This window comes from Saccostrea echinata, unplaced genomic scaffold (genome assembly GCF_033153115.1).
Source record: "Saccostrea echinata isolate AGI-Se365-2 ecotype Australia unplaced genomic scaffold, CSIRO_AGI_Sech_v1 ptg000058l, whole genome shotgun sequence".
Lineage (NCBI taxonomy): Eukaryota > Metazoa > Mollusca > Bivalvia > Ostreida > Ostreidae > Saccostrea > Saccostrea echinata.
Window position 1 is genome coordinate 379,299 of NW_026889807.1, and position 14,465 is coordinate 393,763.

General features: G+C 32.7%; 1 protein-coding gene across 1 annotated transcript in view; it reads left to right on the forward strand.

Moving 5' to 3' along the window:
• Positions 1-9,660: 9,660 nt before the first annotated feature.
• LOC133174506 (receptor-type tyrosine-protein phosphatase epsilon-like) overlaps positions 9,661-14,465 on the forward strand; it is a 30,534-nt gene continuing 25,729 nt past the window's right edge. The window contains exons 1-2 of the mRNA XM_061309619.1: positions 9,661-9,715; positions 13,540-13,764. Of these exons, the coding sequence (XP_061165603.1) occupies positions 9,661-9,715; positions 13,540-13,764 (280 nt within the window). The remainder of the gene's footprint in view (positions 9,716-13,539; positions 13,765-14,465) is intronic.

The following is a 14,465-nucleotide window of genomic DNA, read 5'->3' on the forward strand; positions in this document are numbered from 1 at the left end:
ATGAAATATCAATTATTACACCTTGTTAATAATTCAACAGTTTCCGCTGCAGTCAATGAATGACGTCACATGTCAGGTCTATGACGAATGCAAGTTAGTTGAAAATGAAAGTAACAAGGATGTGTACTATACGGTGATTTTGGTTATAAGAATTGATTAAATTTCATTAACGCAGGATTGGAATTAAAATTACGATTCTCCAGCATCTCGTTTATGCGGGAATTTGTCGCGAGATTCAAGATGGAAACGACTATAGACGCCATATTGGCCACAAGGTTCTCAGTTCCATAAGTATTGTAATAAAAATAAAGTTTACAATAGAATTCAATATATTTTACATACATACGTGTTACATATAGGGAGAGCTTCGCTCTCACGGGCCCTTCGGGCCCGTGAGAGGGCTCCGCCCTCTATTACAGGGAGCTACTGAAATGTGTTGACGGTCCATCTCGAAATACACTGTATCGATACATGCCTCGGAAACGTCATAATTTTTATCAATGGATGATAGGTCCAGGGCTTTCACACTCTCACATTGTCTATTAGTTCTTCTACTCTTTAATGGGAATGACAAATACATGTAACATTCTAAACTGGATTGAGATCGTCATGTTTTGTATTCTCCGCTACGTCGAAGTCTCCCAATCAGATGACCAAGCACGCCTCTAATTTGAAGAGTTCCAGTTACGGCTTGTCTTAGTGCCGGGTCACTTGTATGTATTTCATGCCATATTGTTTATATTAAAGCACAAAAAAAAAATAATAATGATAAATACACTGGTCTTTGAAGAATAGTTTTTCTGTCTGTAGTCAATAACAAAATTTTAAAAATCACCATTAACAAAGCATCCGACAAAAATTATGAAACATCCGAATTGAAAAAAGGAGATGTTTACGCTTCGATGACAAACTATTTTCACCTTTTGTTCACTGCAACAGGGCTGATATAACAGTTGTAGGTAAACTATAATAGATGCAATGTACGACACATTCGTTCAGTTATAACTTAGAAATTATTCCTAATGATCACTGCTCAAATAAATTTACACTGATTAAGAAACCAAACTGTAGCAGTGTCTCCAATTGCGGTTAACATACCTCATGACATGCAAAATTCAACATACTCAATATTCAAAACCTAGTGGCAACTTTGTACTTACTCAGAATTATAAAAGTTTTCTCCTGGGAAAATTTAAAAAAGTAAAATTGTGTTTTCCTTGCAAGAAAGCTTTTTATCCCCTCGCAACGAAGTTGGAGAGGACATAGTAACACGCTCGTGTGTGTGCGTGTTTTGAGTGGGGGTGGGGGTGGGGGGTGGGGGGGTTAAATGAGTGAGAGCGTGGTAACAGAAGTTAAGCAAGTAATATTATTTTTACAGATCAATATGCTCTTTTGCGAGGAGATGCTCCTCTTTGCGGTGTCCTTGTAACATTCATATTTGGCGAATAACCACTACCTTGATTTACGTCATAATGTTCCTCAGGACAGTAGTTTGAGTTGGTAGAAATAAAGGGATTGATAAAAGACAAACAAGAATATTTTTACTTTAAATTATCAAAGAATGAAAGCAATCAGAGGAAATGAAGTCTCATAATATTCTGAATTAATAAGCATTACTTATTTTCATAATTTATTAATATTTTTGACAGAGTATGTCAAAAAATTCTGCAAAAGACAATTTTATATGTACTCTTTTTGAGGAGATAAGCACAAGTGTAATAAAAATTCAGTTAAGTTATTTATATTGTATCATGGCTGTGGTGTTTTTCCTTTGAAGTCAAGTGTACAATAACTGGAGATACACCGATGGGCGGAGCCAGCAAAAACTGAGCCGTGTAAATATATTATTGAACACGAAGGCGATTTCAACACATGTATATTGAAGAACTACAGAATTAAACGGACTTTGATATATACAAAAACAAAATTTCTGCCAATGCACATGTATCCCAAAATACGAAATGTTTTTACGGAATTCTGCAAATATTCGATCCACCGCATCGAGAAATCAAGTTCTTGACATGAATTCCACAAATAAATATGTAATAGTTATTGTATATTTATTATGGTGTATCCTGATTTATTTGGACGAAGGGCGTGACGAGTTCGAAGCACGAGTCTCCGTCCCTTCGTCCAAATAAATCAGGATACACCATAATAAATATTCAATAACTTTCTTGTATCATGGCCAATCAAAAGGTCAATAATTGTCATGTCACAAATTTTCAAGCATGATTTTTAATTAAACCAATAAAAGATATAGTTTTTGTCAGGTGACCACATGGATAATCTCTCCTTCCCGTCAGTATTTTTAATACACACATTTTAAATGTGTGTTCACGAGAAAGGACGTCGGACTGCAGCTCTCCAACTTAATATAAACACGGATTTAAAAAATATATATATATAAGAAAACCTTTGGAAATCAAGGATGAAAAAATTGAAGTTAAAGAAGGGAAATTCAAGTGTTAATCAAAAATCAAGAAAAAAGATACCCGTTGATCATTTGACATATTCGAGAGCTGTCGCATGAACAAAAACGCTGTGTCAGGGTCAATAACTCTTCATCTATGGATGCAGTGCAGCTGAATTTTATTCTAGTTGAGCAAAGAACATAGCAAAGATGGTATATCCTGCTAAAACGCTCTATTACAATAGGTGTGGTATTTTAAGACATTTATATGTGGAATTTATGTCCAGACCTTGATTTCTCGTTGCGGCGAATCGAATATTTGCAGAGTTCCGTAAGCACATTTCGTATTTTGGAATACATGTGCACTGTAATTTATGTGAAAGACCTTTATTTCATTGACAGAAATTTTGTCATTATATATAACAAAGTCCATTTTATTCTGTTATTCAGTTTTAGTATATATGTAATTTAAAATGTTGAAATCGCCTTGGAGTTCAATAATTTATTTACACGGCACAGTATTTGCTGGCTCCGCCCATCGGTGTATCTCCAGTTATTGTACACCTTACTTCAAAGGAAAAACACCACAGCCATGATACAACTTAAAATATCACACCTATTGAAAAAGAGCCTTTTAGCAGGATATACCATCTTTGCTGTATTCTTAGCTCAACTAGAATAAAGTTCAGCTGTACTGCATCCATAGATGAAGAGTTATTAACACAGCATTTCTGTTCATGCTACAGCTCTCGAATATGTCAAATGATCAACGGGTATCTTTCTTTTCTTGATTTTTCGATTAACACCTGAATTTCCCTTCTTCAACTTCGAATTTTTCATCCTTGATTTCCAAAGGTTTTCTTATAAATTTCATTAACAATCCATTTTTATATTAAGTTTGAGAGCTGCAATCCGACGTCCTTTCTCATGAACACACATATAAAATGTGCGATTTAAAAATACTGGCGGGAAGGAGAGAATATCCATGCTGTCATCTGACAAAAACTATATTTTTTATTGGTGTAATTAAAAATCATGCTTGAAAATTTAGGACATAACAATTATTGACATTTTGATTGGCCATGATACAAGAAAGTTATTGAATATTTATTATTGTGTATCCTGATATATTTGGACAAAGGGGCGGAGACTCGTGCTTCGCACTCGTCACCGCCCTTTGTCCAAATTAATCAGGATACACCATAATAAATATACAACAACTATTACTTAAGCATTCATTATCATTTCATTTTATCATAATTATGAAATACAAACATTGGGGTTACCTGAACTATTTCTTCATAGTGATACATCAAAATAAGTTGTAATCATTAGAGAACCTAGCCCTCATAAGATCAACGTGGCAAAGCACTTCCCAAGACTCCACAGTTAGTTCTGATAGGGCCATTGATGGTTCAAGATCAAATCAATGGTATCGGGGGAAACAGTGCAGCATTTCATTTGATAATCAAACAACTGCTACGTGCTGGGAAAATCTAGGAGGTATCTTTAGTATCCATAACATTGACATCTATTACAGGCCAGGCAACTTAGTATGAGCAAACTATGCCATATGCTACAGGTTGCAAAAGTGTGCTTGGCATGTAACCTTAATTTAAAGCAATAGAATAACTCCTCAGAAATAAATAACCACGATTAAATTGAAGGAGTTATTTTTTTTTTTTATTTTTTACAGACAGCGCAGGAGTGGGACGCATGCTTGGGACTCATTTATTGAAAGGAAAGTTCCCCAGTTTAATGTTAGTTACATAAAAGAGATGACCAATGAAAACGCCAAAAGTGAATACCAAAAAGCTTAGTGAAAGAAATGAACCCTCTTCATATGCTGTTATCAAGTGATAACTGAAAAATCTGTATGAAGATGACGGGACTTTTAGACGTTTAGTCCCAACGTTTTTTTTTTGAATATTTTCATTTGGACACGAATTGCTTATTTCTTTTCCTCTGACAATCCTACAAGAGTTGTGTATACTTGGATTGAATTATTAAATCACAGTGTAGTAAATAAAGTGTTAAATCTAAGGCAAACTAGTATGGCGGGCTTCATGCCAATTTTCTCAGCGCCATGCTTTTTTTTTTCAAGCGCCATGCCTAGCTGTTTTGCTTGCCAAAAATAAATAAATATGTCCTACAGTGGCGAGCTTCACAAACTCTCTGTTTACACAGTGCATGTTGATTAGCATTTTTGTTTGTTTAATGCATGCAAAGGTGTGAACTCTGGGCAGGAAATCACTTCGTGTTTGAACGCACATAGCCAGCCACCTGGTCAGGTTACGTGCCACGGTCGATTAGAAGATATGAGAAAACATAAGTTGATTGCATTGATTATGCAATGATTAGTCCAATGTATTGAGTTGTAAATTATTAAATTATTTAAATCAGTATCTTTTTTAAAGCCCAAGGTAGAAAAAAAAAATGATTAAGAAAAGTCAAAATCAGGATTGCTGATTTAACATGCATACAAATAAATACAACTTACATTGTACCAAAATTGAATGTTATATGAGAAATGGGTTTGGAGACTTTCTTTGAATGATCCTGTGGTCTAACTCTAAAAGGTGACACCCTGAGAGTTTATTAAAAGTTTTACACGAAATTTATGGCATTCAAGTTCATTTTTTGTTATGATCAAATTTTTCAGTTGATCATGTTGATAGATTATGCAAATAAGAAATGCCCTATACAATGATTTTTTTTAAAGGTACCCCCCCCCCTTAAAAAAAAAAAATCCTTACTGTTTGTTTGTCAAAGACAATTAACGCAACCCATGGAGAAAAAAAAAATACCTCCAAACTATTCTTGGGCATGCCACAGCCAGATTCACACCTATTCCTTTTTGACCTATCCAATTTCTTGATTAAGTAGATTAAATGTTATTATTTGTTATTCCTATATTAAAGAAAGAAGATAAAATAATATACAGTAAACTTCTTTTATAACGTACTCGGTTACAAAGTATCCCCAGATGTAAAGTAGCCATTCTGTAGTCCCAGCAAAGTGTCTAGTATATATTTCATTGGTAAAACACCGCTTACAACGTATTTGTATATAAGGTAGTATCGTTTATACAGTATAAGAAATTTGGTCCCGTTACAAAATGACATCTCTTAAAACGTATTCTGACACCTGGTTTCACACCTTTTCTATTAGCTCGGTGACTGCGGTTTAGTCACGGTTTGTTGACTTCATAGCTTGCTCGTAATGGGTGTTTTTCTAACGAGGTTTCTTTGTTGTTTTAGGTAAATGTATTTATAATAAATTGTTTTAATAAAGTTCATCTTTGAATTAATAAAATTAATTTAAAATAGCAATATGACCGAAAATGGTATAATTAAACAAGTGAAAGAAAAATACAGTGATTCAATATCAGTAGACCGCGACGACAGCGAGGACGACGAGGCCGTGCCTCACGCGTGTGTACCATCTACCCAGACGATCAAAGGGCATTAGTCCGAAATTAAAACTTACGTAAACTCGTTTGAAGGTGTTGAAGACAAGTGTTTTCTCCGTTCTGGTAATTCTGGAAACTTTTGTAAATAAATGTCCAAGCAGATAAACATTACGGACTTTTTAAAATGATCTTACGATCATCAAGATTGTACAGCTTAATGATTTTGAAATAATTTATACTTTGTGAAAATAAAATCTTACTGAATATTAGTCTTTCTTAATATTAGAAATGAAACCAAATATACCCACAAACCATTTTTTACATAATCTACATATTGAATAACATCGCTAGGGGTTTGAAAGTTTGAACTGATTACTTCTTGTCTCCCTTTATAACGTACATCGGTTATAACGTAGGATTTATCACAGTCCCCTGAGATACGTTATAAAAGATGTCTACTGTATTAAAAAAAAATAGAAAATTATTTAAGTAAACCCAGTGGAATTTGGTTTCAAGATGTCACATGGAATGTTTATATTGCATTCTGGTGAGAGGTAAAAGTATGTGATTATAATAGTACCTTTCATATTGAAATAAAACCTAAAATTAAATAATGATTGTGTTCGTTGTGCTGGTCATTTTAATAATGAGAACAACAGATCGGGACACACAATATTCAAGCATAATATAAATCTTACCTTGCAATAAATGCCATGGTTTTAATTTTCACTACTATAACTTCTGTTACATATTGCACTATAATTTATCATTGTCATTATTTCGTAAACAACCCACTGCAAATTTATAAAGCATAGGCGAAACATTCAATTGTGTTATGCACATTGCTATATTTTGAATATTTTGTTGAATCTGTAATGACGTCATCTTCGTAAAGAATTTATTTTTGACATGAAAACCATATTTAGCATATTTCATTGGAACACAGATATTCTTATTTACTTTGTTTGTCCTTTAAAGCTGAATATGTCAGGCGCGGATCCAGGAATATTTTCCGGGGGGGGGGGGGTGGGGGGGGCGGGGGGGCATCCCAGTCTAAAAAAAAGTTGCAACCCTAAAATTTCTTGACAGGCAAAAAAAAAAAAAAAAAAAAAAAAAAAAAAACAAACAAACAAAACAAAACAAAACAAAACAAAATTAACAAAAAAACAAAAACGTACAACCGTGTAGTCCCTTCCTTTTCGTATTAAACCCAGAAAATTTCTTGACAAGCCCCCTACCCCCACTCCTCCCCCCCCCCCCAAAAAAAAAAAATTAAAATCCATTTCCAAAACGTAAAAAACGACTACTAGTATTTCGTGGTGGTGATGGTGGGGTCTATTTTTGCATCCGATGCACGTCTACAATACCTTGCCGGATACATAAATGAATATTTAAAATTAATGGTAATAAATCCACAGCCTTATTTCGTGGTTTTACAATAATCTAAAAATATCTATTCTTCTTTTCTATGTCTAAAACGTAGCGCATCAAATCAATAAATTTTCAATTTGCCCTCATTGCATTGAGACACTTACCCAGTGGTTTACAGTTTCTGGTAAGACAGTATAATAAGATTGGATTTATTCTATTGTTCTCTAATTGTATACTAAATATTTTTTTTTTTCCGCTGAATTTTTTTTTTTATGTAGCCGTGTAACGCAACCTGTTCTGCTCTGATCTAACGATGAGCAATGAGTTATTTTTTTAAGAGTGCTTTACTTCCAAAACATGGACACAATCTTTAAGAGAATAATGCGTATACTGAGGCCATCATTAAAAATATCTTTGTTTCCCCTCACCCGACCCTAAAATTTCAAGTTGGGAAGGTAGGTAGGTAAATTATTATTATTTTTTTTTTTGACAGCAGTTTTGAAAATACATTCTGAAAAATTGATTAATATCTTTATAAATAAGAGAGAACAAAAGAAACCGATTTTTAAACCGAATATCATACAATGAAATTCAAAAGCAACATGTATAATGGTAAATTAATTCACAAATATTATTCATTTGAACTGTGAAATATATCAGGCCAGCGTAAATTTATTGAAATCAAATTTTTACAAAAAGACAAGATTTGCAAATACTCAACCATCGGATATCCGAGTATGTTTTTCAAACCTACTATCATCTTCGAGTACTTACCAGGCAAACTGTCAAGGACTCGCGTGGCGCAGTGATACTAGTGTTTTGTTTTGGAATCACGACGTAATTCAGGAGCTTATTCTAAGTCACAGGTCCCGACGTGGGACGTGGAGACTGGTCAGTCGAATGAGACCGTAAAAAAACTTAGGTCCGTGCAGTGTCGCAGTATACATGTAGATGTTTGCACGAAAAAGATCCCTTACTGATGCTTAATGATCAATGACCAAAGTCTAAATTAGGAGCCCTCCACCAGGCAGGTGTTCAAATGTTGTCGACCAATTTTTAAAGGTATTTTAAAGCAAAGAAACAACCTAATTTCAAGGGTCTAGCTAAAGAAAAATACACTGGACGTCTCAGGAAACTGTACCATAAGCCCCCTCATCTGCTCATGAGGCAGGCTTTGCCATGCTTACTACGTACGTTAATTTTAGAAGACACATTTGTAACACTCCCTAGTCATGATATATTTAATTCACGAAGTGTTTCAAGAGTGTAGGATTCTAATAAGTTAAAGATATTAAATAAGATAAATACATCGTCGTTGTTTTATAACACCTCTGTGGCCACATATTGTGGGCGACAAATGAGAGTAAAACAAAAGCCGACATTCCGATAAAAATGGATTTTGATGAAATTGTATTTTATAAAGTTGATAAACAATAAAAAAAAAAAAAAATGTTTGAATAATCTTATTAAAAAAACTTTTCAGTCGGCACGATTTAAGTGGGTCGGTCGCGTTAGGTGAAACAAAGGTATTTTTTTTATTTTGGCCTGAGAAAATACATTTATGGCTTGTCACCATTTTCCATTTTTATACCCCTACCATTTTTTTTACTTAGCACAATCTGGATAATTTGACACTAAATAAAATATAATATTTAGTTCATCGCTTTCCTACCTATAATTCCTTAATTTTGAGCACATTACCATATATTTAATGGTCATACACACCTTGTAAAAAATATAATAGAATAATGAATATTTTAGATTAATATAGGTGTTGTAAAATATAGGTGCATTTAATTTCTTTCAAAATAAAATATTGTTTATATATATGGAAAAAAAAATCGAGGAAATGTTACAACACCTAAGTATTTCATTTTTAATGTTTTGCTTCATCTCTGTAAAATTTATAAAAGAAACAAGCATACCATACAAATCTGAATGAATCAATTTCCCCCAGGACTCATCCTTCCACCTTCTGCACTACATTGTACCACCGAACCATAATACAAATGAAGATAAATGAGAAAAATAAAGCGATAAATTTCATAGATATATTGGTATCTTTTAGAGATATACATGTATTGCAAATATTAAAAAGAACACGAAAGGAAAAAAAAATCCTGCAATTCTATGTTTACCCGGGTTTGTCACAAATCTTTTCATTTTATCATATAAAACTTGTCTTTTCAGTTGTATTGAATTATGATCGCACTGATCAAATGTCTAAAACATTTTACATAAGATTTAAAACATGCAATAGTCACCGGATACGCCACAATGCACTCTATAGATAAATGGGTAAGGGACGGTTTTTCAATTGACTCAAGCTTGCGTTTTACCTAAGGTATTACGAATGATTTAAATTCTCCGGGTCAACAGATATCACAAAATTGCTGTAAACAAGTTCAAATTTGTCTGCATTTGTTACTTCCTTGTTAAGGATATGGAAACGGTGTTTATCAAAATGCCTCTGACAGTATTCCATTTTGGTTTGCTTATCGTTTGTACTTACGGATTTGGTAAGTTTCTAGTAATGTTTTAATAGGGATTCCTTTCATTGAAAATAATTTAGATACGTTGGAAATACAAAGAATAAAAAAAGGAATATCGATCGGATCTAATGCAGTTTTCTTTCCTCACCTGATTCATTCTGGTTGCATAAATACATGTATGTATGTAAATATTGAGCCAATACATACATTACAGTAAATACGGGGTGACCCAATTTATCTGATACCATTTTTACGGGTATTAAAACTCTCAATTGGCATATTTTCAAGTGAAATGTAATATTTCAAGTTTTTATACATGCTTTCACATTTTGTACAGTATATATCACACATAGTTTACGAACGCCCTCAAATCAGTGCGCCCCTCTGCCCCGACAGGCGACCCTTTGTCCCCAGTTAGGACCCCTTATCACTCTGGCTGTCCTTTTTTCCCTCACTAGAATAATTAATGTGATCCAAAGCAGATTACCGAGGGAAAATCAGCAAATTCACACCTCTTGTACATCGACGATTCCGCAACAAGGCTCGCATTACGGGACCTATATACATGTGCCTTCTTCCAATTATAAGTGATTAGGCACTTGATAGTCTGATTTTTTGATTTCTGAGAATGTCCAAGCTATCTGTTCTAATATAAAAAAGATGAGGCTTGTTTTAAAGCCTTCTAGAAATAAATCAGGAAGTGAAAGTAGCATTAACATTGACCCTCAGTTCTACTTATAAAATGTTGACTTTTTCTAAGGGAAAAAGAAATAAATAAATAAAAAAATAAAGGAATTTAATATTCAAATACAACAGAAACAAGTATAAATATTTAAATGTTTTCTCCTTAATTATGATATTTGACACTTTTGAAGGTATTTTAAAAGATCACAAATGATATGCAACTATGTTCCATTTAATTGACAGAAGTTTAAAACTTTATTTAATTAATTGATTTTCATGACCAATATGATAAAACAAGCAAGAACGATATAGGCTTTAAATTGTACGTTTAATACTATCATGTCACCTATGAACTACAAATACTGTGTCTATCTACATATTTATACATTTGCCCAAAACAGATTCAGTTCGAAAAGGTAGATCTATATAAATTTACATACTAGCTTTAGATAGTGTATGTTTAGATATCTTTCAAATTTAAAAAAAAAGGTTAAATAAATTAATAAAATTTGAAGGAGTTCATTATTATAAGGGTGAAGTAATGAGATACGCCTATGTATCAAAAGCTTGCGACAAACGATAAGTTGCTAAAAAGTGCCCTTCTCTTGTAATCCTCCATTTGCACATCCTAGCTGGAAAACTGACTGTATGAAGTTTTATAGGAACAATATTTGTTAACATGGTATCTATTCATTCAAATAAATGAAATGTTAACCTGAATGAAAAATTGTAATTTATCATATTTAGCAGACACTACTACCCCTTATATTTGCCAACATTTACATGTACGTTATATGTCACTGGTTTCAACATTAAGGGAAAAAAAAAATTATGTTTTTAAATTGCCGTCTAACAAAAAAAAAAAAAAAAAAAAGATTGATATTGATATAGTACAATGTGTAAATAATTTTGATACTGTAAAAGAAAAAAAAATACAATCGTCACATAATTGCAGTTAAAATGGTCACTAATGATCACTAAAAGTTACAAATAAAGAAAGAAACTTAATCTCAGCAGTTGTTGAAATACCAAACACTTTTCCAAATTGTACATATAGTATACTTTTCAAACGACCATTATGTGCAAATTTTGCCCAGTGTCATTTTCATTTGAAAACTAAAAAATATTTGAATGCATATATCCCATATATCAATTTGGTAATTTAAGTATATTAAAGTATAATTGTTTAGATGGAATGTAAGCATTTGAGAGCATGACAATTCACAAGACCATGATCAATTGTAAACATTTCACTTGAAAACCAAGACTCATTTTAGTTTTGAGAAGTTACTGTAAAAAAAATAATAAAAACAAAATACAAACAAACCAAAAAAAAAAAAAAAACAAAAACAAAAAAAACAAAAAAAAAAAAAAAAAAAAACAAAAAACAAACAATACCAGCAGTAAAAACAACTATCAAATTATAACACAAGGAAAGGTGGGATGATTTAAAGCAGATCCAACTGAAAAGACTAGTTTGTAAAAAAAAATAAATAAATAAAAATTAAAAAAAAATAGATTTCACTCAGGGAACACACTGGAAGAACAGAACTATATGATCATGAGCGCTCTCTTTTATGCCATGCCCATTTCCTCTGATTCCCGCCCCGACAACTTGAAGAAACAAAAGAATTATTGTTTTAATTAAATGCGAACTCATTCTAACACTCTAAAATTGAACTTATCGTAAAACTAACATTGCAACATTTTAAACAAGTCCCCTTGAACAAATAAATGCACAGCAAATATTTTTCAATGGGGTGTCATGAAAGACCAGATTTGACACATATAGTGTCAATAAAGGAATGATTAGGGTGAAGATAACGAACAGTGAACGACCTAAAAAAAATCTATAAACAATATAAATCTGTGAAGAGGGCATAAAACACGAACCCCTGGGAATGTCAAAGTTGGGATCAGGTGCTTGAGATTAGAAAGAATCCCCTGTTGACCGGTCACACCTGCCGTGAGCCCTATGTATTGATCACGTTAAGGGAAAATTCCGTAGTCAATTTCATTATAAAAACACGGTCCTTACAATTGGTATGAAACACGTCAGCCAAAATGTGACCCAATTATATATTTGCTAACAAGGTAATTATATCGACCATAGAATTTACTAAATACTACCTATAAACGGGGTTGTTGAAATCCCTGTAACATCAACTTATCAGTAGCCAGTCAGTAGCCTGCCTCCGTTTAAAATTGATCATGCTCGGAGCATGTTGTTGAGTATCGAATAAGCTGGGAGATGTAAACACCATACGCAGGTGATAGCGGGATATTACCAAACAAGTAAGGAAAATTGTCAATGGAAAAGCTGAAGTTATCTCCTTTGTCATACAATTTAGTTGTTAGTTGGCCCATATCGTCTGTAGTCAGTAAAACTTTCGAATATGAAACAGACGTGGTACACTGTGGTGTTTTTTATTTCAAGTTCACTGGGATATATCGAGTCGACATATGGATGGCACTAATTATCGTTAATTGATAATACGTCGTCGATATAACTTCATGTAAATGTCGAGTTGAAGGCTAGGCAAGTGTTTTCTTCTTGTCATGTAGAAGTTTTTGAATAAATTCTGCTTCATAGGAATATAAAAACAGGCTACTAAGTATGATTCAATTTCTCTTGGAAAGAAAGATGTCGTAATCGGTTTATAAATTTTACCTCCTGATAACGTTTAAAGAATTTAATTGAGATGGTATTAAATTTGATTCAAATTCTTTATCTTGGCAAACTTAACTTTTTTTGGCTATTGGTTGTACTTACAGATATTGAAAGTAAAGTTTCCAGTGAAATTTAATGTGCCTGCTCTCAATACATTGATAAATGATTTTGTTTTAAAACAAAAATGTATAGAGTATTGATTACGCTTAGATACAAAGTTTTTTTCCCCACTTGCACTGGATACCTAATGCATTGCAATACATGTATTATATTGTAAATAAATACTTGTCATAAGAAATGAGAAGGCTATAAATTTTAGTCAATACCTCCGATAAACAATTACAAAATGAATGTTTTTATGGAGCATAGGAAAAATGCCAGCAATACTCAAATTATAAAAAAGAATCATACTTTATTGTCTTAAATTTTTTCAGAGAATCTGGCTATTGGAAAATTATAAGAAAGAATCATACTTTATTGTCTTAATTTTTTTCAGAGAATCTGGCTATTGGAAAATCTACTTGGCAAAGCACAACACACGACTCCACCGTTCCTTCTCGAAAAGCTGTTGACGGTTCAAAATCAGATTTGTCCTATAGTGGAGGACAATGTAGCATTTCAAAAGATGGGCAAAGAAGTGTAACATGGTGGGTAGACCTCGGGACAATATCTAGCGTGTATAACATTGTCATTTACTACAGGACGGACGGATTTGTATGGAGTACGTATAATACCAATGATTCATCATCATCATCATCATCATCATCATAAGATAAAGACAGCCTGGTACATAAAGGTGCACATATGTTCAAAGTCTTCCCCAAAGCCTTCTAGATACCAAGTACAAATATATACATATAAATGTATATTCTTTTTTCAATGTTTGCAAAAAGTACGGAAACTGCTTAATCTTGAATTCATTGTATGACTTAAATAATGTGCACTCTGTTTATGAACACTGCATTGAAAGATGATATTTAACATAAACAGTACATAATTTTTAAAAAATAAACTATCCTGCCATTATTAGATGATTCTCATCACCATTTTTTGCGAACAAAATATCGATTTAGAACTGGGTATACATTTTAAAGAGTGCAAAAAAAGTCATACAATGTGTTTTAATTAATTAACAGAACGTAAAATTTGTGTGAATAGATTAAATTTAAGAGCATTTTAGGTATGTTCAAATATTGATAAATTATTTCTACACAGCAAATATAAATTTAAAAAGTTGTTTTATAGACCGATTATCGTTGAGCGCTATCTATCTTCGACAACATTTTTTTTTCTTTTTTCTGAGAATAACAATTCATGATCTCATTTTTACTTGGAATGTCATAATTACTTTCCATTTCTTTTATTAAGATATTTTTATCTGGTTCTTTTTTTCATTTTCATACATGTATTTAGAAAAGAATT